This window comes from Dendropsophus ebraccatus, chromosome 10, assembly GCF_027789765.1.
Source record: "Dendropsophus ebraccatus isolate aDenEbr1 chromosome 10, aDenEbr1.pat, whole genome shotgun sequence".
Taxonomy (NCBI): domain Eukaryota; kingdom Metazoa; phylum Chordata; class Amphibia; order Anura; family Hylidae; genus Dendropsophus; species Dendropsophus ebraccatus.
Window position 1 is genome coordinate 24,137,534 of NC_091463.1, and position 27,289 is coordinate 24,164,822.

Here is a 27,289-nt window from a genome sequence, read left to right on the forward strand (position 1 = left end):
TAGACTGGTGCCGGCCGCTTCCCACGCATGGCGCCAGTCTGTTTCCAAGCACCGGCCCGGCATGAAGCACTGTGGGCAGCACCCAGTATGACAGTGTCCCCTCTGTGACATGGCTCCATTAGAATCAATGGAGCCGTGTCACAGAAGGGAGGGGTTTTCGTCACACTTGGGCCAGCGGGTCCACCCCCCAGTGCTTCATGCTGGGCTGGTGTTTGGGAATAGACCGGCGCCATGCATGGGAACCGGGCGGCAGTTCCAAAAGAGGAATGCGGCACTGACATCCCCGCCCTGGTGCCGGTCTATTCAAGTAAAAAAAAAAAAAAAAAGTGATGTACCTAGTGGTACAGTACATTCGCTTTGAGATGGAAATACCCCTTTAAAGGGGTGTTGGGTGATTCTATTATGCAGGCCTAACAGTCATGGTTAGTTGGGTACATCACCCCGTGTAAAAGGGGTTGTGCGGCTGACAATGATGGAAGTGTCGGCCATAGGAACAATTCAGCAATTGTTTGTGCAGCCCCATCTGGACAGTGATTGAGCTGGGTAATGGACCAGCACCCATTTTTGACCCTTAGAAGTAAATAATACCCCTAGTGGCTGAGACTTGGGATGCCATCTTTGGCAGACAATATGATTTGCACTTTTAGCAGCAGTCACATTGGATTACCTATAAACAAACTGTAATTGAAATGACATTGAGCAAAGAACTGTCCTCTGTCACCAAGTCAGAAAAGTTGTCTGCAACCCAGATACAGATGCCCCTGCTTTTAACATGTCTGTTTTACTCACGTAATAATGTCCCTTTGCTTTTTGTACCTACTTCACAGTACTCAAGGGAAGAATGCCTACTGTATACCAGAAAACACCATTAAAAGATATGAGAATTTTTTTTTACTGTATTTTATTATCATTTTTTTTTTTACAAAACGGTATAGTAAAGTAACACAAAGAAAATGATAGATCAATAGAAATGAAGGTGAAAGTAGGTTACCTGCAGCTAGTACATGGAGTGTAAATCAATTCATGTGCAATTATCCAATACCATAAATATTTAGTACATCGACAACCCAATACTGAAACCGTAAGTGCTAAATACACACTTTATATCGGTCCGTTTATATGGAAAATACATCCTTTAGTAGATTAAACTATATCCATAAGAATAGATAACCCGGTGTAAGAGTTAGTAGAAGAACAATATATTGCATTTATGAATGGTGTCGGAATGAAAATTGTATTCAGAAGTATAACTGATAAAGAGTCTAAAATGGCAAGTAGATCCATCGATACAAAAGAATTCATCACCTGTGACAGATAAATCTATCATGGCAACAGCAGGATAGAAAAAAACAGCCCAATACAATGCCCGCCTGTTATATATTTAGTAATAAATCACCATTTATTTGTATTCAAAATGGAGAAAAATGAAATATGTGCAGACTTGACAACGGATTGTAGAAAACACATCAAATGTCAGACTCATCTATATGATGTGTCACTGTTAATATTGATCCTGTGTATTATTGTATTGATAATAAGCAGTAGTATTTAACTGATCAATACAACAATGTTGGAAGTACAATCAGAAAATAGACAGGTTTGCTTATTTTCCGTTCTCCGGTGTCTATTAGGGATGTTTAGCCTTGCTGGAGTTTGGCCCCTGTTAAATCTATCTATCTATCTATCTATCTATCTATCTATCTATCTATCTCCTATCTATCTATCTATCTATCTATCTATCTATCTATCTATCTCCTATCTATCTATATATCTATCTATCTATCAATAATCTTCTTTTATCTATATCTATCTATTTTGCTAATTATATATAGTAGGGGAAATGGGAAGGAAATGGTGGTTCTTACTGGTGCAAATCCCTTAGCTTTGGACTTAATGGACAGACCTTGACCATCCAAAGAGGTTACCCTGAACATGGAATCCAGAGATATAGCATCAAATGATTTTATTGTTTGCAATGTGTTTCAAGGAATCACGCTTCCTCTTCATCAGGAGTACATGGTACTACACTGGATTCTCTTTCTAATAAAAAACAAAAATTGGTAACCTGGAACGGGTCCCTTTAGCTCAGATGCCCCCATGACATCACTCTTTACATACACATATAACATGACAAAGATACAGTGTATAATATTTGAATTAAAATATGCATGTATTAAAACATGTTAAAACATTAACCTAATTTTTGATGTGAAAGAAAGATAAATTTAATACATTGTTAATTAATTAATTTCGATTTTTACGACAACAATTAGATTAATATTTTAACAGATTTTAGATGGGAACTAACAGCAGGTTACACGCATATATGTACCTACTGCACAGGAGACACCGAGGAGAAAGGTATGTCTCTTAGGCTAGGTTCACACTGCGTTTTCAGCATCCGTTTAACGCATCCGTTTTTTGCAAAAAACGCATGAAAAACGGATTGCAAAAAACGGATTCATTTGTTTGCATCCGTTTTTCCATTGACTTCCATTATAAAAAAAAACGGATCCGTTTTTTTTTGGCGGACCAAAACGGACCGAAAAACGTTGCTGACCCTATTTTTATGGACGTTAAAAAAAAACGGATCCGTTAAACGGATGCTGAAAACGCAGTGTGAACCTAGCCTTACCTTCCTCCTCAGCACTCTTCCGATGCAGTTAGTTCTGTGCCCCACGGTCCAGTGAGACAGGTAGAAGCACTGGGGCACCCTTAAGGAGCACTGCCCCATACCGCAAATCTGGCCTGATCCATACATTATAATTAGAAAGGGGCAGGTTGGCTGTGGATCGGCGCTATGGGAGCCTGTAGTTCTCTTAATGGTTGTCCCTGTGCTCCTAAGGGTTTCACCGGACCATGGGGCACACGACTACCTGCACCGTAACGGCACTGAAGAGGATGGTACGAGACATACCTTCCTCCTCTGCGTCATCTGTGCAGTAGGGAGCTATCAGCAGGTTAGATTCATCTAACCTGCTGATAGTTCCCCTTTAATATATGCATATTCTGATGTAAATATTACGTACTGTATCTTTGTCATGGTATATGTGTTTGTAACCAGTGATTTATGGGGGCATTTGAGCTAACGAGATTTGTTCCAGGTCATCAATTGTCGTTGTTGTTATAAAAGGAAATCCAGTGTGGTATGTGCCAGTAAGAACCAACATTTTCTTTCCCATTGCCCTGACCAAGGTCCTTGTGAGACGTCCAGAAGTGGAAGGCTGCAGTCCCATCAATTGAAAAAGCCTACTAGTCATGCCTATAGTTTGAGGTGAGCATGCATCATGATACTCATTTCTGCGCATTTCTGCACATGCAGCACCTGTTGTTTCTTTTATTTCCATATATTCTATCTAACTATCTATCTATCTATCTGTCTATTCTATCTATCTATCTATCTATCTATCATTCACAAGAAGTGGTAGTAAAAAAAGACAAATTTGGTCAGCTCTCCTAGTTGCAGTTAAAATCAATGATGTTGAATAGCCCCCATGCTGGTGGGGAAGGATATACATCCTCACAAATTACAGATGTGTCTAGTCTCACCTTTCCCTTAGATAAGTAAAGGAAAGGAATTTTTCAGTAGAGCCTTTCACCACAATATCCAGCCATGTTAGCGAAGGGCTCAAATACCCTCATTTAACTAACAATCTCAGTGTCTCCTCTAATAGACTTAAGACAGACAAAAGTCATGAGCTCAGGTTGCTAAGAAAGGTTGATAATCTCATAATATGGATCACTAAATGTATTACAGATAAAAAGAGGGTGGACACATCTTATATCTAACAATGATTTTAGAATATTAACAAGAAGAAGTAGAAATATTTTACTTGTACATTGTACATTCATGTCTCCATTGTAGCATGTACCGGAATCCTTAACACATGCTGTAATCTCAACACAACACCGGTAACACTGGCAAAAATTTTACAGCCGAATTACACCAACCTTGGAAAATTAGCATGCAAACCACTTTTGTGCAAACATTTGCTGCTTTTTATTATTTTATGCATCTCTGATCATGCATTAACAGATTTACTATGTTCACACCAAATATTGGGGTACCTCTGGTCTGCTTGCGGCTGATGGAGGTGATCAGGAGATTTTAAAGGGAACCTGTCACCAAGACAATGCTATCTAATCTATCGCCAACATGTTATAAAGCAGGAAAAGCTGAGCAGATTGATATATATCTTTATGGGAAAAGATTCAGTTTAACATGTAACATGTTGATGGAAATCCCTGATCATTCTGTGTTAAGGAGTCCAGTGGGCGGTGTCACTCAATGGTCTGGACTCTTTACCATGGAAACATCAGAGATTTCAATCAATAAATTACAAGTTATACTGAATTTTTTCCCAGATATATATTAATCCGCTCAACTCCTTTTGCTCTATAACATGATACCGATGGATGAGTAGCATTTTCATGTTGACAGGTTCCCTTTAAACAACTGATCGGGCTTCCTCAAACTTTTTTTATAACTCCTTTTGACTTTATTAGGAGTTTCATAATAAGCGCTGTACTGTGAGATACACCTTTCATATTTATTATGAGTTATAGCGTTACTTATGGTGCTTTACTGTTTATGCAGTTTTCATACAGGGAGTTTTGCAAATTGCATATGCAGCTACAAGAATGGTGGTTGGGTGGGGGGTGGGGGGCTGGCAGGAAGCCCTTATGCCCAGATTGCAATAACGTTGTAAGACTGACATATGACATTTACTAGCATTTTAGCATGTTTCACTCCAAAATAGCATCTAAATAGCTGTGTGATATTTTACCATTTGTGTAAAAAAAAATAGAGCCATTTTGCCCATGCCATTCAGCTTGCCAGGATTTAGACACATTTCTAAAAATGTGTTACTACATAAGTTAATAAACTGGCTGACCTTTAACTCCGACATTGTCCGAAATAGATAAATGTGGGCCAGAACGTGTCGGGAAAGGGGGGGGCAGGAGATTTATAAATATGTTGCCCGTACACACACTATACTTTTCTATGTATTTATGCCAGAAAATCTGCCTGGATCTCCTCAACATCATAAATGACATAATGGAACGCTTAAACCTTTTAAGAATTACATGCCAAAAGAGTCCAGTCCACCATTAGGCATACTGCCACAATACAATTGGAATTTTTACTTATCCGATAGACAACTACAATATGTAAATTTATATTCTAGCTGCCAATTCCCAGTGCAGATTGAATGGAAATACATCTGTTTTGAAGGGAACATTACATGACTTTTATACAATGGGTGGTCCACAGTGGCCTTTGCCTGCCGTGCTCACCTTGATTGATAGATCTTTCTCTATACCTAAATAGGAAGAGCTCTACCAATCAAAGCTGGTGGGGCAGAGAGAAGCCTCTGGGGACCACTCTGTTTGGACAGCATGAAAGTGATGACAGATTTCCTTAAATGAAATGATCAACTCCCAAACCAACAAATGCTTAACGACTTTGTTCCCATATTCAGACCCTTTGCACTTACTGTATCATCCATGTCATCTCATCATCCTTTGTATGCAGATCACTGCTATTGGTGAACTAGTGACCAGCAGGCCCCCATTATCTGAAATCGAAACACAGATAAAGTTATTCTATTTTTTCTAGTCTCAATGAACAAAAAAGGCAAAGTAAAAACTCAAAATTATTATAGTAAAATAATTTATTAAACTTGCAAGATAATTGGATCCTCATTCTCGGAATTGGTGGGGTTTAAGGTGGTTGGACTCCCAATAATCAGTATAAGGCTATGTTCACACAACTATTTTTTTAAAAGAACGACCGTTGTTTTGCATTAAAACAACGGTCGTTCTTTTCATACTGCAATGAAATGCATTAAAGTCAATGGAACAGCGGCTGTTGTTTTCTCACAATGTATTGAACAACGGTCGTTGTTTGACACTTCAAACAACAGGCGTTATTCAATACATTGTGTTAAAACAACAGCCGCTGTTCCATTGACTTTAATGCATTTCATTGTAGTACAAAAAAAACGGACACTGTTTAATGGAAAACAACGGCCGTTTTTTTTTTTTAATGGTCTGTTGTATGAACATAGCCTCTAGTTCAGTCATGTCAAACTGTGGCCCACGGGCCAGATTTGGCCCGCAGGCCACAGTTTGACATGACTGAACTAGAGGTGCCAATATTTTTAGCCCGACAGACAATTCAGAGTTTGAATTACATCTGGCCCGCCATGGCTACTATATGAGAGACTATGGGGGAGGGATGGCTACTATATGAGACTATGGGGAGGGCTGGCTACCATATGAGACTACTCGGGAGGGCTGGCTACTATATAAGAGACTATGGGGGAGGGATGGCTACTATATAAGAGACTATGGGGAGGACTGGCTACTATATAAGAGACTATGAGGTAGGGCTGGCTACTATATAAGAGACTTTGGGGAGAGCTGGCTACTATATGAGACTACTGGGGAGGGCTGGCTACTATATGAGAGACTATGGGGGAGGGCTGGCTACTATATGAGACTATGGGACAGGGCTGGCTACTATATGAGACTATTAGGGAGGGCTGGCTACTATACGAAACTACAGGGGAGTGCTGGCTACTATATAAGAGACTATGGGGGAGGGATGGCTACTATATGAGACTATGGGGAGGGCTGGCTACCATATGAGACTACTCGGGAGGGCTGGCTACTATATAAGAGACTATGGGGGAGGGATGGCTACTATATAAGAGACTATGGGGAGGACTGGCTACTATATAAGAGACTATGAGGTAGGGCTGGCTACTATATAAGAGACTTTGGGGAGAGCTGGCTACTATATGAGACTACTGGGGAGGGCTGGCTACTATATGAGAGACTATGGGGGAGGGCTGGCTACTATATGAGACTATGGGACAGGGCTGGCTACTATATGAGACTATTAGGGAGGGCTGGCTACTATACGAAACTACAGGGGAGTGCTGGCTACTATATAAGAGACTATGGGGGGCTGGCTACTATATAAGAGACTATGGGGGAGGGCTGGCTACTATATGAGACTATGGGGGTGGGTTGGCTTCTATATGAGACTATGGGGGATGGCTGGCTACTATATGAGACTATTAGGGACGGCTGGCTACTATATGAGACTATTGGGGAGGGCTGGCTACTATAGAAGGCTATTGGAGAGAGCTGGCTACTATAGGAGACTATTTTAAAGGGATGGCTACTATATGGGACACTTTGGGGGCTGGCTATTATTTGGGCCCTACTGTGAGGGCTGGCTACTATGTCGGGCAATTTTGGTTGGGTTGGCTACCACATGGGGCAATGTTGGGGGGGTTGGCTATTACATGGGTTGGGGTTTAATAATATTATAGCAATTTATCATGTCATTCATCATAGTGCACAGCGCTTAGAGACACACACCACAGACAGTGCCAGGAGCGCCACATTCGCCTTCAATAATTATCAAGGTTGGCCCGCGACTGTCCATTTTTTAAATTTTGGCCCACTGTGTAATTGAGTTTGACACCACTGCTCTAGGGGATAACATGCCCAGATAAGAATTCACCCTTAGGCAAAGTTCACTCGGCATATGAGACCGACCGTTCTGTGACACGGCCAGGTGTCAGAGAAGATCATCCCGGATGATCTTCACTTCTGTTGAGCTGGGATGCCGGCGCATTTGCTTGCGCCCACATCCCTATTCACCATAACACACAATGGAGAGTGCAGCCGGAGCCTCACTCTCCATTGTGTAAACTGACATGTCTGTGCGGCCGTTATTCGATTAAAGTTTTCTGTGCGGGCGGTTGGAGTCCTGGCCGGAGTGTTTACTATGTGTATACAAACCGCCCGAGATTCCATTCACTCACATAGAAGGTATCTTTTGCATTAATCACAGCGGTTGTTGCAAATTGCTACAGCGGCCATGATTTATGTAAAAGATATGTTGTGTGAACATGGCCTTAAAGGGGTTTCTCATCTGCTGAGAATTCAAGTTGGCACGGCTGCATGTAAGTAATGGTCAGTAACCTAGGCAAGGAGCTAACAACCATAAAGGGAAAGAAATACATTTTTTATAATGCCAAGGTTTTGGAAAATTGCTTTCTTTTGCATTCCCTATCACCTAACAAATATTCAGGTAAAGTAATATTTCTACAGTGTTTATTCTCCCAATATTGCATTTCCTATGGGTTGCTGCAGGACCAGTATGCTTAGGTCGGTGGGGGGCCAGGGAGCATCCGAATAGGGAATTGTTAAATAAGTTCTATCCTTCTCCTTTTAAGAAACCAATATTTCTATTGCCAGACATCCCCTTTAAAGGAGTATTCCGGTGACGGCAAATAAAGGTTACTCTTTGTATAAGGAAAACACATCTATATTTTCAAATTGTTTTCTGTTTCCTTGGACGCCTGGCTTATAACTTTTCATGATCAAAAGAATAACATGTATTTCCTGGAAGCAGAATAATCCTTTAAATGCTGGACACAATGTAAATTGATTATCACAAGCTTTGTGGCGTTCTGTTAGTCTTCATCACTTTATTAGGAGCACAGTAGGTGCAGGAGGAAAATATATATATTTTTTTCACTCCATGACATTTTTAAAAATGTCAAACCACTTTTATCGATCTGTAAACAAATTAAAAAAAATTGCACCAAATACAAAACCATTTATGATGTCTCCAGAAATGCTAAGGAAAGTTACCCAGTCAAGTATGGATGATTTCTTGTGTCAATCGCTGCTTGAAAAAATTGTTGAAAAAATAATGATTTGAGTATATTAATAAAAATGATTACTTTAAGTGAAGCTATCAGCAGGTTAGACGAATATAACCTGTTGATAGACCCATATAGCGCCTGGGATGCTGAGGAGGAAGGTATATGTGTTACCTTCCTCCTCGGTGCTGTTCCTATACTTTGTCGGGGTAAACTCTGATTTGGAACACTCTTACGAGCACTGACCCCCCCCCCCCCCCCCTACTGATTATCATTAGAAGGGGCAGGCTGGATGAGTACTCATACAGTGGAGTTAACACCTAAATAACAGTGCAGGACTGGTGCCAAGGAGGAAGGTAACACATACCTTTCTTCTCAGAGTCCTGGCTGTTATAGGGGCTGTTATAGAGTTGTCTAACCTGCTGATAGTTCCCCTTTAAAATGAATTGAAGAATCTATTAATATAGAACATAGTTTGAGGAATCCAGGGCCTGAGCAAAGATAAAGGGAGAAAATAGTCCCAGAAGCCATATAAGCCCTCCCTGGTACCTTGTACTGTAGTCGTCCTGAGATAAAACACAAAACACTTTATTTGGTGGTCCTTGTGTCTCCTGTGTAGGTATTGAAGTGGAGCTGCAGTGGCATGTAGTCACATTGCCCCCATCCCCTTCTCAGACACTTAAAGGAGTATTCCACTCAATCATAACTTTTGATATGTTGCTGCCCATGGTGAGGCTAACAATTTCTATCATACTTGTTATTATCTCTTCAGTCTCCTTGCCCCAGTTCTGAGCTGCTGCTCTCTGCTGAAGACAGAAAAATCTGTGTGTGAGCTTTTCTCTCTGTCTCCCCCCCCCTCCTCCCCCTCCCTTCTAAGACAGCTGATGTAAAAAAGTTACTGACGGGCTTAACCCTTAGAGAACCGGGCCACTGTCGCCCGCTCACTCACTCTACCGCGTCCTATGCACCTATGAAGAGTTGTCAATAAAGTAACCATTTACTTATGGAAGGGTGAGTGCCTCATCTTTAATCCTCTTTATGAAGATATTTTCACCAAGGTCTGCCGCTATTGATGATTGAGCACCACCGAGCCCATACATTGAGGGGACTAGACGCAGGTCACACATTACGTCCGCTGTCTCCAGTAGTGCCAAGGTGAGGTTTCTTATGAGACTGTTTTCTTGTTACATATGAAAAGTTATGTTTGAGTGGAATACCCCTTTAAATTTTATTAGACTAAAAAAGCAAAAAAAAAAAAAAAAAACACACTGACACATGATAAAACTTCCAACATGTTTTGCGCGTGACCTACTCCTAATCATGGCTTAGATAAATAGACGGGCGCTTACAGGGTTCAGAATAACCATAAATAATTTTACTACTCTGGGCACGGGGTGGGGATGTAGTAATTCAAGTGGCCCGGTCTATAAAAACTAGCATGGCATATAAAGTGGCAGTCTGTATAAGTATTAGTGCAAGCTGGTTTATACATTGTGCAATATTATTTATTTTCAGAAAAGAGCAATTCATTACTGTCGGCCATTAAGAGCTCAATTACACTGATTTCATGATTGTTTTTATCCAGAAGAATACCCATGTATAAAGCAAAATATTACTCGATAATTATCGGATTTAACCTAGACACCGTGGTAGAAAACTATAGCGTCTTTTCTTTATAGGTGATTAAGCCTTTTCTATTTCACGACTTTTCTCTACAATTACTTTTTAATGATTCCATATTATTTCTTAGTGTGCAGACCTGTCATATTATATGAGTCTTTAAAGCATTAATTGCCTGTGCTGCCTGCGCAGTATATTTTCTGAATCTCACTCTCAGGATAGGAGACTCCGTCAAAACTATAGAGCTCATAATTAACGTAGAGATAATGTGATTGGGCTTGAAATATTGCCATGGTGTGGACAAAGGGAATTAGCAACTATTATACTTAGAATATTTTATAAAGAAATTGCAGAGATCAAGAGTCAAGCATTGGATAGAGCATGGCAATGATACAGAAGGCATACGGTGCGAGGACTAAGTGATCCGAAATAAAACAGGCTTAGCTCACTGACCTCTTTTGTAGAATATTTCAGCTGTATACTTCATGTGCAGCAATTCTCTGAAAGGGCTTGTCTGGTTAAAAGCAGTGTGTCCCTCATTCGGGGGCCTTTTAAGCTCGAGAAGAGAGTGACTGGAAATAGCATTGGATGGCTAGATGCGTTTGTGCATTACATGGACTCCTTGTTGTTTTCAGAGAACACTGAGAGTTCTGTAGGGGAACTCGCGACTTTGACCATAGATTGGGGTCGACCACAGAAGAGGGACATTATGCCAATAATTTTTTAGTAATGTAACCTTTACCACGACCCCCTTTACAGTATATATACAGCATCCTCTTTATATTTGTCTTGGTCCCTACTTGCTTGGGTTCATCCTTCCTGTTTTTTGTGCACATTGTGGCCAATGTATGGACAATGGTTGGTGGACTTTTGCGGGGAGTACCGCTGGGAGACTATTCCTGTGTTGCTGGCCTCTGGAAGTCAAGGTTTCCAGCCTGTCAGTCTTAGACGGTTGACAGAACTCCTCCACTCCACTACTGGGTCAGAGGGCACAGGTCCAAAAATGAAACTAAAACCAATGGAGTTAAAAAATAAAAAAAACTCGAGAAATTTCTAGACCGGTCCGGTCTCTTTATCAAGGAGACACTTGATAAAGAGACCAGACCGGTCTCAAAACGCATCGTGTCAGTTTTTAATAAATTTAGAGTTTTTTTTTTTTTTTTTTATTCCATTGGTTTTATATTAATTTTTGGACCTGCACCCTCTGACCCAGTTGTGAAGTGGAAGCAGCGCTCCTCATTTAAAATGTCATTGTCGGTATAACTCAAATTGTAAACCAAATGTAGATGTGAAATAAAGCAAGTTTGCAATTTACATTCATTACTTTTTTTAGTTATCATGGAAAACACGGCACTTCCTGTTTTCTGACTCTTTTTTTTTCTCAAAGAACAGGAAACAGTCAGAAAACAGGAAGTCCTGTGTATCCCAGGACATCTGAGCGCTCACAGAGAGCGCTCTCTATACTGGCCAGAATTCCTGTATTAAGTCTGTTTTTTTTTCAACCAGCCCAAGTCAGAAAATCTGCCTTCAAGAGACTGGACCTGGATTTCTGGCAAGTTCAGCTTTGTTTTACAGCATGATAACAACAACAAAAATAAAATAATGAATGTAAATTGCAAACTTGCTTTATATCACATCTACTGTTTATTTAGATTTTGAAAGTTATAACGTCAGGTACACTTTAAGGCCCTGTTACATTGTCTGAGCTGCACTGTAAATGAGCGCCAATGTCTGTGATCAGTGCAGTGCTAACTTACAGAGCCCAGTACACAGCTGTGGCTGCATGAACTATTGCTAGATACTTTGTGCAGTCCTAGCATTAGCCAGCCATCTACCACACATCACCTGTTACATTGGGATATGCAGCTCACGGCAGATTTGTTTTTGACAGGTCAAAAGTGAGCGATCACCAAAGGAGAGACTGTCAGTAGATTACACCAGGGCTATATCTGCCAGATTGGGCAAATTATACCCCCTGTGTAATAGAGTTTTACTTGTAGTACCACTTATGGCCACCAACATGCAATGCTTCTACAGCACAGGTGTCAACCCTGCAGCCCTCCAGCTGTTGCAAAGCTTTGGCCGTCCAGGCATGATGGGAATTGTAGTTTTGCAATAGCTGGAGGGCTGCAGGTTTGCCATTTGTGTTCTACAAGATCATTTCAGAAATTTATTTAAGCCGTTCGAAATAGAATATTACAGAAGCACCTGCATCTTTGTAAACAGTTGATCGTGAAATTTATTCCCAGTGACATCTACACCAACTAGGAATTAAGCGATAAACAGAGAAGTGTTATTGTTTCCGATGAAGAACTGAAAAATGGAACTGGGTTGTTTAACTATTTTAAAAATAAGCGAGAGGCTATGATACCACAACGTCCTATGTTAGAACAATTTATTATGAAGGCTGTTAATAGTGATCATATGTAGAGATGAGCGAACCGGGTTCGGGTTCGAGACGATTCGAACCCGAACGTTCGGTATTTGATTAGCTGGAGCTGCTGAACTTGGATAAAGCTCTAAGGTTGTCTGGAAAACATGGATACAGCCAATGACTATATCCATGATTTCCACATAGCCTTAGGGCTTTATCCAAGTTCAGCAGCCACCGCTAATCAAATGCCGAAAGTTCAGGTTTGGAGGAACTCAAGCATGCTCGAGGTTCGCTCATCTCTAATCATATGTTATTTCACCTAAAAAAAAAAATGTTTTGAGAATATAGCCTAAAGAAGAATGTAATGTTAAAGGGGTTATCCAGTGTTAAAAAAAAACATGGCCACTTTCTTCCAGAGACAGCACCACTCTTGTCTCCAGTTTGGGTGCAGGTTTTGCAACCCAGTTGTATTGAAGCCTAATTGCAAACCACCCACTGAACTGATGAGTTCTATTGTCTCTGAAAGAAATGTTTTTCTAACACTTGACAACCCCTTTAAATAGACATTGGGGGAGATTTATCAAACTGGTGTAAAGTAGAATTGTCTTATTTCCCCTTAGCAACCAATCAGATTCCACCTTTCATTTCAAAGAATCTGGACAGCTGTAATCCATTCCAACTTCCAATTGACGTCAATGAAGTACAATGAAGTATAACATCAAAATTACAGCTGTATTTTTCTCTCACTTTATGACGTGAACATAGCCTAGATACTGACAAAAAAACTGTCGTCCTGAAATTAGAACGCGGCTTGAAAAATAAAAAAATCCTTAAAATTAATAATAGACAGAAAATATTTTACCACAGAGGACTAAAGAACATGGCAAAAGAACGATGTAGATAACCATAAGGGAAAATAATGATAGATATACAAAAACTATCAGGAAGAATACACCTATAAATACTGTAATATACAGTTTTTCAAAAGAAAACAATTTTTAAACAGCAGATATAATCGTAATTCCAGTAAACTTGCTTCGAAACAGTCCATTACCCAACAACATACTGAAGGACATCGACAAGATAAAAAAAAACCAAATAACACATTTCCCCAACAAAAGTAACCGTTCCTACATTATGTATGGAGTGCACAAAGAGGAATAAATGCCCTGCTGAAAGATGACACTACTTGCTTGAATACAAATTAAGACGGAAAAGGAACATCAGGAAAACTCCCTTGCAAAATGAATCTAATAATCTGTTACCATTACTGCTTTCCCTCCCCTAGGAATAGCTCACAGACAACCAAGAAAAGACCTTAATAACTCCATACAACTAACAACTAATGAGACTCCTTCTATTATTACAATGGACTAAGAGTAATACACCTGTCACTTTGTTACTGACCCAGATACATTAAACCCCAACATATTTTAAATACAGACAAAAATACAACACAATAAGGCAGGGGATATGGGCAAAAATAGAATCTCGTTCTTTTTTTAGAGAATTCTCGATTTAAATCTTGATTTTAGCAGCATGCCCCTGCTTGCCCCTGCCTTCCCCTCCCTTTATCCCTTGTAATATGATCATGCCTACTGTGCTCTTATATTCCCTCTATTAGATTAACATGCCCAACCACACACACACACACACTCTCTTTCTCCCCCCCCCCCCCACAAGAATTATTGTGCCTTCCAGTGCTCCCCAGGTCCCCCATTCAACATTACCATTATGATGTGGCACATGAGCAGATGAGGCATGAATTAGGTGTTCTCTGCTGTTAACCCTTTCTGTGCTACAGCTTGTAAGTGATGCAGAGTATAATTACACTGCAGCATTGAAAGGGTTAACAGCAAGGGACACTATATCCATGTCTCATGTGCTGAGAATCTTAACCCTTAGAGTACCTCCTCAGCCCTTCTTATGAGGAAACTGAACGGAGACCTGGCTACACGCCGAGCGTAACTAGTCATACTGATGTGGGATGTTGCTAGGGAGCGGGACTTATTTACATAGAAGCTCCTGGACCTACAGCAGCATGGCGGGTGGGGTTCATAAAATAAGCAGAATTAAACTCACCATTTTTAGAAAAAATTTAATCATATGACCCTCTAAAGGTGAATTAATCAGCCTAGCCCTAAAATATACCAATACACATTTTTTTCCAGAATAAAAGAAAGTGAAAACACGACGAATAACATTATACATCATGCAGAAAAAAAACAAATAAAAACCTGTGAAAAGGCTATGTTCCCACTTCGGGAACATATTGGGTAAACGCTGCCATCTCGTTAAAAAAACGACCTCTAAAAATGGTCATGATCATTATTAGCGGCTGTCTGTGTTATGAGACGGCCACCTTCCCTGATATGTTTCCGAAGTGAAAAAGAAAAAGGGAACAACCTAGTTGGGTTGTGGAAGATAGGAGGCACAACACTCAGTAACACATGCAGGTCATGGATCGCAGCCAATCCCATGGATCCTCCAAGGATCCTCAAGTGTAGAAACAACTTCAAGTCACAGGTTTCAAGCACAGATCCAACAAGGTACCAAATAAAAGTATAACCATTTCTTGATGACACAATGGGTTTTGAAGCCAGACACAATGTGTTCCGAAGCCAGATTGACTTCTAAATGCATTGTGTATTCAATCAGGTGGTTATACTTTATTCTGGTACGTTTTTGGTGGACCTGTGCCTAAAACCTGCGATTTGAAGTGGAGAAGTTTCTATATTGCGGGAAGTGGAAACATAGCCCATATGTTAAGGTAATCCTGAAATCTTGCAGTTTGTATTCTGGCCACTAAGCCTAAAAGCAAGCTTAGATTTCTATTTCTGGACAGATCATTTCCTAGCATTGCCCTGGACACAGAAAGGAGTATAAGGAAAGTTGACACCAGTATATAGATAACAGGGGGGCACACAGTAGCTGTTGCTGATAACTCATCATTTCCCTCCCAGTAGAATGACCTCGATATAGGTCACTGAGTATGTCCAGAAACCTTTCTCATTTATTTTAGTAGGTCATTGGGACCTACTTTAAAGCACATCTTTAAATGCTGTTACAAAAGCTGGGGCAAGATGGCTGCCCCCATATAAACTCACTGGCATGGGTATAACTAAAGCCATAACAGCTACTGTGAGGCCAAGCCCAGTGCAATCATTTTCAGTTATTTCAAAGGAAATAAAAAAAAAAGTTGTTGGATTTCTGCTATATGGCACCACTTTTTGGGCTTTTTGATATATGGCTTTACTATTTGTCCCTTAAGGGATGTTGTCTTAACAGGATAAGCTATCACTAGGTGATCGACCCGGTTGCCTGCACTACAGTGAGAATAGAGCCACAAAAAGTTGACTCCATTTCCTGTGTAGCGGCAGCACCGGTGTACTGCAGCCTCGGCTTTTACTGGAGTGATTGAGAGCTGAAGCTGCAGTACCCTGGCCCTGCCCCTATGGGGCTCTATGAGTATTAGTTACTCTCCTGCTTAGGGCCCATGGCTTTACCTTACTGAAGATGGGACTATGATTTTGTCCATCAAAAAAAAAAGAATAGAATAAATGAATAAAATAGATCTTTTTAAGTAATACCTGGACTAAGAACGTCACTTCTCAATTCAAATAAAAGACAAATAATGAAAGAACATTTGTGACAGTGAAAGGTGTAAGGTCATAAAATCCCTCTTTCAACATGAAGCCTCAAAATATTCTATTGAAATCTAAATGTAACCAAGGACATTTCATTCAGAAATTTTATAAACTATCGACATTGCAGAGAATTCGACATCTTTTCCAAAATTGAAAAAAATAAATAAAAAACATATATATATATATATATATATATATATATATATATATATATAAAATAAAATAGAACATGAGACCAAGAAATCTTAAAGGGGTTATCCAGGCTTAGGGTCCTATTAGACGAAGCGATTTTTAATGATTAAAGATAAACGGTCGCAAGCGAGATCTTTTATCGTTAACCTGAAATCATTCACTGTTTTACACAGAATGATAGTCATAAGTTACGATCATTACTACTATCCTTTACCTCATCTGATCCCAGCAAAAGAAGGAACGATTTGGAATTACTGTACACTGAACAAATGCGGCATTACAGCAAATGAATGAGGAATTACATTAAAGGAAAAGTGACCGATTAACAATGATTTTAGGGTCAGATCTAAATCAACGATCAATGACACATGAGCGATTTTTTGATCGTTGCTTGCAATTACACTGGCCGATTATCATTTAAATTTGAACGATTTAACGTTTTTTAGCACGATAATTGTCCCGTGTAATAGGGCCCTTAGAAAAACATACCCACTTTCTTCCAAAAAAAACATTAGTCTTGTCTCCAGTTTGGGTGGGGTTTTGCATCTCCATTCCATTAAAATCTTATTGCAAAACCACACACAAACTGGAGACAAGAGTCATGTTTTTCCATGTTTTTGTGTCAAGTAGTTACTTAAAGAGGAAATACCATCGGGTACATCCTCTTTAATCTGACCCAGGGATAGAACGGCGCCGTCACAGGGAAGCCGGTGCCATGGTCCGTTTTTTGAACCGCGGCCCGGTTCCCATGTACGGCACCGTTCTATCCATGGATCCCGTGCCGGAGCTGAAGCACAGGAGGCGGGCCGGCCCGCCCCCAGTGGGAGGGAATTCCCTCTATGATGCGGCTTCATTAGAATCAATGGAGCCGCGTCATACAATAGCGGGGGATTCCTCCCACCGGGAGCGCCGGCCCGGGACCCGTGGATAGAACAGCGCCGTACAACACGGGAACCAGGCCGCGGTTTAAAAAACGGACCGTGGCACCGGCTTCCCTGTGATGGCGCCATTCTATCCCTGGGTCAGGTTAAAGAGGATGTACCTGATGGTACATCCTCTTTAAAATTTATGCAAACCCTTATATTAAAATTCATAAGAACCTAAAGAACCACCATAATGATCCATATTCTCCAGTTTAAGCCCTCACTATCTCAATTTTTTTTATGTACACCATTATATAGATTGTTATACCAAGGTCTTTAAAAGATATGGATCAACTTCTACTAGAATCATTTGAATTTGACTTCATGTTTACATTATGGCAGCCAGACGTATCAATTGCTCGGCACAGCCATGGGTACAAAGGCTGCACCCTCATACGCAAATTTATTTATTGGCACAGTTGAAAGTAGCTTTTTTTTTTTGTCAGATCATCCTTAAAAATGTAATATAATTCTGTACAAAAGATTTATAGATGATCTCATTTTGCATGGAGGGGAGATGAAATCACAGCAAGAGGTTTGGTAGTAATGATTAATGACAACCATTGAGGAATAAAACTTACACAAAAAAAAAAAAAAAAGGACAAAGGAAATTGAATTCTTGGACCTTCTCATTTTGTACCATGATAATAAATGTATCACAGCTTCTCACACATATTCTAAATCAATTGATGCTATCAGCTTGTTGGTTTTTGAAATTGGACATTTGAAAAAATTAATAGAAAAATACAATTTGGCCGATACAAAAGTATAAGTAAACACTGTACAGAGGATAATACCTTAACAAACAAATATTTCCAACAAAAAGGCTATGCAGACAAGTTATATCTAATGTATATATGGGGATTAATTATTTAAAGGGAATCAATCATGTCCCTCATGTTGTATTTACCATAAACAACCCCCCCTCGTTACCTTGTACAATTCTAGAATACATCTCTATTAGGCTATCTGCACAAAAAAGTATATTTTTTCCCTCCATACCTTTGTATGAGCCTAATATACTATGTAATTCCATATATTCCAAATATATACTGACATACACCAGTCCAGAGGAGGCCAAGAAGACACTCTGTTGATATCCATTGGGTGAATGGAATTCTATGTATATACACAGTTTTGCAGAGCAGTGCATTGTCTTTGGTAACCTTTATTGTCATTTGTGGCTAAACAAGTCTCAAGATAGACAAATTCTGCTTACCTGCCTCTCCTACCTATTTTCCTCCTCCTTCCCTGCAGAGCACCTTCTTTCCATTATATTCTCCCACAGTACCCAAGGGCTGCTAGCAGATGTTCCTAACATATTTTGACGTCTACTACCTAACCAGATGCATGATAAAAGACCCCGCTTCAGCTAAAGGTCATTGGAAAACTCTCAGGGAATGTTCATTTAAAGATAATAATAATCACATTGACGGCTAAGAATCAATACAGCGACCCTTGACTTTTGCTTCCATTCTTAGAAACCATTGTCCTGCAGTCAGTGCCATGTTACAGTGTGGAGTTTATGGGCCCTATATTGTTGGGGACTGATAATAGTTTATAAGGATTATTTGCATTACTCATCACTTCCTAAATAGTCACTGCCACCTCCTTCTAAGCTGTAAGCAGTCACTTATTTTACCAAAAATTATTCTTTACTCTAGAAAAAGGCTCTAAAGTATTGGACATAGGTGTCTCACTTCTATGCAATCTACACTTTACCGTCTGGAGAATTCTCTCTCTAGTAACAGCTAGATCAGGGCAAAACACAGGGAAAGAGGGCAGGGCTGAACTAGTGCTATGTGCTGGAAATTTGTAGAACGAGCCTGGTCTTTTTACCTGTAATTCATGAGTCTGTTGTTATCCTCCAGAGGACCCACACTGTCCCTTAAAGGTAAATCAAGGCTTCACATGCATCACAGCAGCAGTACTTCAGTTTAGTGCTTTGTATATCCCCTTCCCTGCTGTGTTGTTTCTTTCATATTTGCTCAAATAGGATCTTGTAAAAGCAAATTTTTTTTTTTTTTTTTTACTGTAAGACTGTAAGAACTGTGAGACTATGGAACTCCCGGCCACATGATGTTGCTTCATTAAATAAGTTCAAGGGAGGTCTGGATGCTTTTCTTGAAAAATACAATATTACAAGTTAAGGGCACTAGATTACATGTGATAAGACGTTGATCCAGGGATTTATTCTGATATTGGGGTCAGGAAGGAGTTTTTCTCCCTGTGATGGTTCAATTGGTATTTGTCTCATGAGGGTTTTGGCCTTCCTCTGGATCAACACAGTAGGGTATAGGTTGACCTTTATGTACTCTTTAACCTTTTAACTATGGAAATGTATGTCTCCCCAACACACCTGCATAGTGTCAGCCTGTTCAGTAGAGTGCACTTTCAGCAGCACTATTTTGTGGTAAAGCAGTAAGGAGTAGGTGCCATGCAGTTATTGGCCAGACAAGTAAGGGAAAGAACTCCCTTCTCTAACATTTCACCCCCTGAAATGTAGAGAATGAGAAATAACTGTGAACCATGGTTGGTCATTTTGTGGCTACCCTGAAGAATAAATTTAACGAATGCTGTAAATCAGGTGTTAGGCTATGTTCCCACTCTCTGATTGTAATGGCATAGGGCGTCTATCTATTGAATATGACGGATGCAAATAATGATCATGATCCTTATCTGTGGCTGTCATTATCAATAGACGGACGCCTTTTGCTGTTAAATGACGGCCCGTTTCTGTAGTGGGAACATAGTCTTTATCTGTCATCCTCCTTGTTGTTGACAAAAGATGGTGCCACATCAGTCATGTATTCCAGAGTATAGCAGGAGATTTCCAGCACTTATCCAGTTTCATCTTATATTTGTATCCTTTAAAACCAACTAGATATAAATTCATTATATGCCTGCTCAATATCACTGTTCAATGCTCACTGCTCAATATCACTGGTCACTGCTCAATATGTCAGAAAGTTTTGATGCTGTTGTGAAATCCTGTGATAGAGACGCCCTCCTGCGATAATGCATTGATGTTCTGCCAGCTGGCAGCTACTGGCCTGTCACTACTCTGGTCAGCATGGCAGCATTGTGTCCTAGAAAAGAGAATTGATCCCTATAGGGATACTTTTTCAGCTGGGAAGTCAAGAGAACCATTGAGAGTCATTGTAACTATTAGGGATGAGCAAATTTACTGTACTAGCCAAGCCAAGGGCTTCGCTAGTCTCGGTGGTTGGCTTGCCAGCCGGCTGCCTTTGAACTCTGTGCCACTCTGTGCCACTCTGCTACAGGTGCCTGAATAAGCTTGATTTAGTCCTGGGAAACTGGGAGGAGTTTCCCAGGACTGGATCCAGCTTTTCCTGGCACCTGGAGCAGAGAGGAAGGGATCGGCAAAGAATTCAAAGGCAGCTGGCTGGCAAGCCGACCACCAAGCCGCTTCACTAGGCTTGGTGGATGGCTTGTCAGACGGCTGCCTTTAAACTCTGTGCCACTCCATGCCACTTTGCTACGGGTGCCTGGAAAAGCTGAATCCAATCCTGGGAAATTTAAAGGCATTTCCCATAACTGAATCCAGCTTTTCCTGGCACCTAGATCCGGGCGGCACAGAGTTTAAAGGCAGCTGGCTGGCAAGCCGACCGCCGAGCCTAGCGAAGTGCCTCACTTTGTCAGTATTGTAAATTTGCTTATCCCTAGTAACTATTTTTGACTGGAGTTTCTGGAATATGCAATATATATGAGTGTAAAGGATACAGTTTGTATTGAGGTATCACAAAAGTTTTAAAAGCTTGTATTTTTCATATTAGATACTTGATGTCTATTGTTTTACATTGTAGTGCATTGGTTCCCTCTTTTACAACTTAAGCAGAGGAGAACTGTTTCAGATGAATTATGCATGTCATTGTGAAGGTCAAGATAAGACTGAAAAGCATACTGTATGTAAAGATTTCTGCAGAGACGTATAAATAGCATAAACAGCTCAAAAGGTATTCGCATCTTCCTACTCCATCCGACATGGCATTCAGCTCAGGAATTATACTGCCTGGCATTGTTACTGCTGAATGAAACAAGTGGGAGGTGGCACTACCCCTTCATTTTGGCGATCAGTGGAAGTCTCTGCTCGTAAGCCCATTCTGCTAGTATAGCCTGGCATAAGACATTAAAGGGATTTTCCAGGGAAAAAGCTATTGTCAGCATAGGTAATCATGAGAGATGAGCGAACCGGGTTTGGGTTCGAGTCCATCCGAACCCGATCATTCGGCATTTGATTAGCTGGGGCTGCTGAAGTTGGATAAAGCTCTATGGTTGTCTGGAAAACATGGATACAGCCAATGACTATATCCATTTTTTCCACATAGCCTTAGAGCTTTATCCAACTTCAGCAGCCACCGCTAATCAAATGCCGAACGCTCGGGTTCGGATGGACTCGAGCATGCTCGAGGTTCGCTCATCTCTAGTAATCATCCATCGAATGGTGGACCGCCGACACCCAGGACACTATTGATCGGCTGTTCAGCTCCCATACTACCTAGTGAACGGGACCAAAAGCAGCCGGCTCCATTAACTGTGTAGTTGTAGCATTACGTAACTGCACATCTCGAGCCTGAAGAAGTTGGATGCATCCCTAGGGAGTCTATGAAGCCTATGGCTGTATCCATGTTTTCCAGGCAGCCTTAGGGCTGCATCCAACTTCTACAGCCACTGGTATTCAAATGGCGAATGATGCTCAAGTTGCGTTAATCTCTGGTAACTGCAGCTCAGAGAATGGCGGCTGAACTGCAGTAACCAGGTCTGGCCACTACACAGTGAATGGAGCCAGCTGCTTCCTACCCTGGAACAGCTGATCAGTTCCCCGCCAGTCACTGACTGATCACCTATCCTGTAGACAGCTCGCCCAGAAAACCTCTTCAAAGGAACCGGTCCTCACATTCATGCTGCCTGAACCACAAGTCATAAGAGCAGTCTATGTTAGCTTCTCCCTGCCCCATTGGCCTTGACTAATAGGTCTTTCCATGTTTGGGTATAAGAAAAGATATATTAATCTAGAATAGTAGGGCAGGGAGAAGCCATCGTGAACCACCCCGCTTACTTATGGTTCAGGCAGCATGAAAGTGATATCAGGTTCCCTTTAAATGGTTACCATAACCTTTCAAGAATAATTTAAAAGTGTAATATACAAAAAGAGTTAAAAAGGCTTCTAACCTACCACATATCATGATGATAAGCTAGTATGCACAAAGCCCAAATCTAATGGTCCCTCTACCCATAAATTATACGCAAGGCTCCATTATAATGCAGACAACACACCTAGACTTTTGTAAGCTCTTCACATTTCCCATGGCTTCCCTGGGATATTATTAGAGCACTCCAACTCATGAAGTAAGTGATTCCAGTAATTGAAGTATATCAAGGGACTGCTGTATATGCAATATCAAGTGCGGATTCACCTTCGGCTCATCAAAGGTGAACCTACACTTTGTGCCATTAATGAGACGCTCTGCTGATCTTTACTTTGCTAACTATTGGATTAGGCCAGGAAGAAAAGTGGTAAACAGAGGACGTCTAATCTCTCTATGATTCGGGATAACGTCTGGTCCGATCACACGAGAGAACTAGAACTGACGGCACATCCATTGTGCTGTGTTACGCAATGTTATTACCATTATTACTAGGTCTGATCCGTCTTAATGACATTAAACTAATAACCTCGCCTCGCTAGTTTTATTGTCTTTTTATGTTTGGATGTTTTTGATCTTTTTTTGTTTTCCTTGTTTTATCTGCAGGGAGCAGCTTTGTGATTAGTGAAGGAAGCTTTCTAGATGTATCCAACTGGGTAAACCCTGCCCAGCTGTTCCTCTACTATCAGGCGAATTCCAGTTCTCCGTGGGTGCGGGATCTCTGCGGCCAAAGAACAATAGACGCCTGTGAGCAGATTTGTGATCCCGAAACAGGTGAGTCAAGGGCCGTTCTCATGAGAATGATTAAAGGAAACCATCCTCTCATCCATAATACATGATGCCTGGGGCAAGACTTACTGTAGGCCCTAGGAATACTTATAATAGCTTCTAATGCAGCTATTCCCCTTTGTGTTTCATGCATGTTCACCTTTATTACATTATTAATAAGCAGTTACTATACTGTCAATCTCAATGTAAGAATTGGAGAGTGTTTGCTGGATTATTTATAGCAGGTATTGGGAACGTTCGGAAACCATCCAGCTGTTGCTGAAATACAATTCACAACATCAGACTTGGCTTTGGATGTCCAGGCATGATGGAAATCGAAGTTTTGCAATAGCTGGAGGGCTGAAGATTCCCCGTCCCTGACCCATGGCAGGAAGGGATGGACAGAGTAGTGGCTGGATAGCCGCATGTTCCCCATCACTGACCCATGGCAGGAAGGGATGGACAAAGTAGTGGCTGGATAACTGCATGTTCCCCATCACTGACCCATGGCAGGAAGGGATGGACAGAGTAGTGGCTGGATAGCCGGATGTTCCCTATCACTGACCCATGGCAGGAAGGGATGGACAAAGTAGTGGCTGGATAACTGCATGTTCCCCATCACTGACCCATGGCAGGAAGGGATGGACAGAGTAGTGGCTGGATAGCCGCATGTTCCCCATCACTGACCCATGGCAGGAAGGGATGGACAAAGTAGTGGCTGGATAACTGCATGTTCCCCATCACTGACCCATGGCAGGAAGGGATGGACAGAGTAGTGGCTGGATAGCCGGATGTTCCCTATCACTGACCCATGGCAGGAAGGGATGGACAGAGTAGTAGCTGGATAGCCGGATGTTCCCCATCACTGACCCATGGCAGGAAGGGATGGACAGAGTAGTGGCTGGATGGCCCCATGTTCCTCATCACTGACCTATGGCAGGAAGGGATGGGGTGAGTAGTGGCTGGATAGCTGCATGTTCCTCATCACTGACCTATGGCAGGAAGGGATGGAAAGAGTAGTGGCTGGATGGCCACATGTTCCCCATCACTGACCCATGGCAGGAAGGGATGGGGTGAGTAGTGGCTGGATAGCTGCATGTTGCCCATCACTGACCCATGGCAGGAAGGGATGGAAAGAGTAGTGGCTGGATAGCCGGATGTTCCCCATCACTGACCCATGGCAGGAAGGGATGGACAGAGTAGTGGCTGGATAACCGGATGTTCCCCATCACTGACCCATGGCAGGAAGGGATGGACAGAGTAGTGGCTGGATAGCCGCATGTTCCCCATTACTGACCCATGGCAGGAAGTGATGGATAGAGAAGTGGCTAGATAGCCGCATGTTCCCCATTACTGACCTATGGCAGGAAGAGATGGACAAAGCAGTGGCTGGATAGCCGGATGTTCCCCATCACTGACCCATGGCAGGAAGGGAAGGACAGAGTAGTGACTGTGAGGCATCTACTAAAGTGCAGCTACATCTCTTAACCGGTATTCACTGCATACATTTTATTATTGACTGTCTTCTGCATTGCCAAGATATGGCTGTTTTATCTATATGCAAATGAGCTGGAAGTGCCCAGGAGGAGGTTCCCCAGACCGCAAGAGCTCTTCTGGCCTTTGTAACTGCCTGCCCCTTTTCTTGTGTAGGAAAGTCTCACTTAAGCATAAGTGCAAGGAAGCTGTTTTCTCCTGGCAGCCTCGGAGCTTGATCGGCACTTGCATAATAAGACAGCTACCATGTGTAAAGGCCACTCTGCCAGGAGGAGGTGCTTATGCAAGACTTTCCTACACAAGAAAAAGGTTGGACAGTTACAAGAGCTGGACGAGGCCTGTTTGGAGATGTATGGGCCGCACTGAGCTAAGCTCTGGTGAACACCTTCTTGGCACTTCTAGCTCATTTGTTGGCACTTCTAGCTCATTTGCAACAGCCATATCTTGGCAATGCAGAGGACAGTCAATGATACAATGTATGCAGTGAATACTGGTTAGTAGAGATGATCGAACATCGGGAATTTTCACGTTCGATCGAACTCGAACCTTCTTGAACCTTCGTCATTTGATTCCCGATGCCTTCCCGTTACGTGGGGAAGGTGGGGACAGCCCGAGTTCTGCCTTGAAAATATAGATACAGCATAGATAATAGGCTGTATCCCTGTTTTCAGGCTGCCTCCACCTTTCCCATGGGACGGCATCGGGAATCAAATGGAGAAGGTTCGAGTTCGATCAAACTTGAAAACTCCCGATGTTCGATCATCTCTACTGGTTAGGAGACGTAGCTGCATGTGGACTTCCAGTCTTGACAGGTCCACTGTCATCAGTATTATGATGCCTGAATAAAATGGCTTAAAATCCTTCCAGGAATGAGGGACAATCTAACTTGCTGTACCTGCCTTCTTTATTTAATCTTATTATATTGTAACATAGGAGATTTGGGAATTGCAGACTTTTTACCCTTTTACCAGTTACCATTTACCGTTCCAGACCTAGCTTCATTTTGCAGGCTTTTTGGATTAGGCTTGAAATATATGCGCTAGTTACAGTCCGCTGACCAGATCCCAGACACTGAGTGGCTAAGAACCAGCCAATCAGTACCAGAATTGTTATTCTCCTCCCCCACCTGCTCAACACAAGCTGCAGGGAGGCAGGAGTGGTAAGAAGATGCACAGTAGGGGACATTGAGTATGGGGGGACAGAGGGTATGTGGGGCAACTACAGAGAGGGGAGGGAGGTATACAGTACGGGGACTACCTGCAGAGGGGGGTTGGAGGGTACTTGGGCCAACTACAGGGGGGGTATACCATATGGGTACTTTCTTCAGAGGGGGAGATGTAAAGGGGAACAATTACAGAGGGGGAGAAAGGTTTACAGTAGGGGACCCTTACTTCAGAGGGGAGGTCTACAGTATAAGGGAAAAACTACAGAGGGGGAGGAAGGTATACAGTATGGAGGACCTTACTGCAGAGGGGGGGGATATATACAGTGTTGGTAAGAAATACACAGAGGGGAGGAAGGTATAGAAGCCTAACTACAGTGGAATTTACTGTATAAGAGCCTAACAACAGTGGGACATACAGTATGGCAGCTAACTACCGTACAGAGTGAGACTACAGTGTAGGGGCATACTCTGTTTCTCTGAAAATAACACCTACCCCTAAAATAAGAATTAGCCCTTTTTTTCCTGAGGAAAAAAAAAATAAGATCCTGTCTTATTTTCTGAGAAGCACAGTATTTTGCTATAAAGACTTTTGCAGCAGACAATATTTGGGTGACAATGTACTTGTGTGAGGCAGAAAGAACAACAAGATTATAAAAGTTTTCAAAACTGGTACTTTTGTGGGCAACTACAGCACATGTGAAAGGAAAACACCTTTGAATGCAAAGTTGTCCATTCTAACCACAATTCGACCATGTTTATATTGGCTTACATTTCAGCCAAAAATAGTGATGCCCCATGCAAGCCGCACCCCCTTTACTTAGAGCACACCTTCTTCTTACTGAACCACACCCCTCATTGAGCATGGTGCAAATCTCTGTTTTGAGGCTAGGTACCCAAATGTGGCCATACTTTTGAGTGAAGATAAAAAAAATGTGTGAAAAAAAAGCTCTAACACAAAAACAGGTTGTAAATAATGGGCATGTTTATTATGTTGGCGGTCACGATTATATACAGTTTGTGCAATTACTCATTGACTTCAATGGACTAATAATGCACTAATAACTCATTTAGTTCATTATTAGGCTATGTTCCCACACACTATTTTGATCAGTATTTTGCAACCAAAACCAGGAGTGGATAGGAAACACAGAAAGGCTATGTTTACACACTGTTGATATTAAGTGGATGGGCGCCATTTAACGGCAAATATTGGCGGTTGTTTTGAAACAACTGCAATTATTTGTTATT

The 27,289-nt window shown here is 41.5% G+C and overlaps 1 protein-coding gene across 2 annotated transcripts in view; it reads left to right on the forward strand.

Annotated features, from left to right (window-relative positions):
* ASTN2 (astrotactin 2) overlaps window positions 1-27,289 on the forward strand; it is a 526,582-nt gene that overhangs the window by 249,711 nt on the left and 249,582 nt on the right. For both annotated transcript variants that reach the window (XM_069943247.1, XM_069943248.1), the window contains exon 6: window positions 23,221-23,388. In XM_069943247.1, the coding sequence (XP_069799348.1) occupies window positions 23,221-23,388 (168 nt within the window). The remainder of the gene's footprint in view (window positions 1-23,220; window positions 23,389-27,289) is intronic.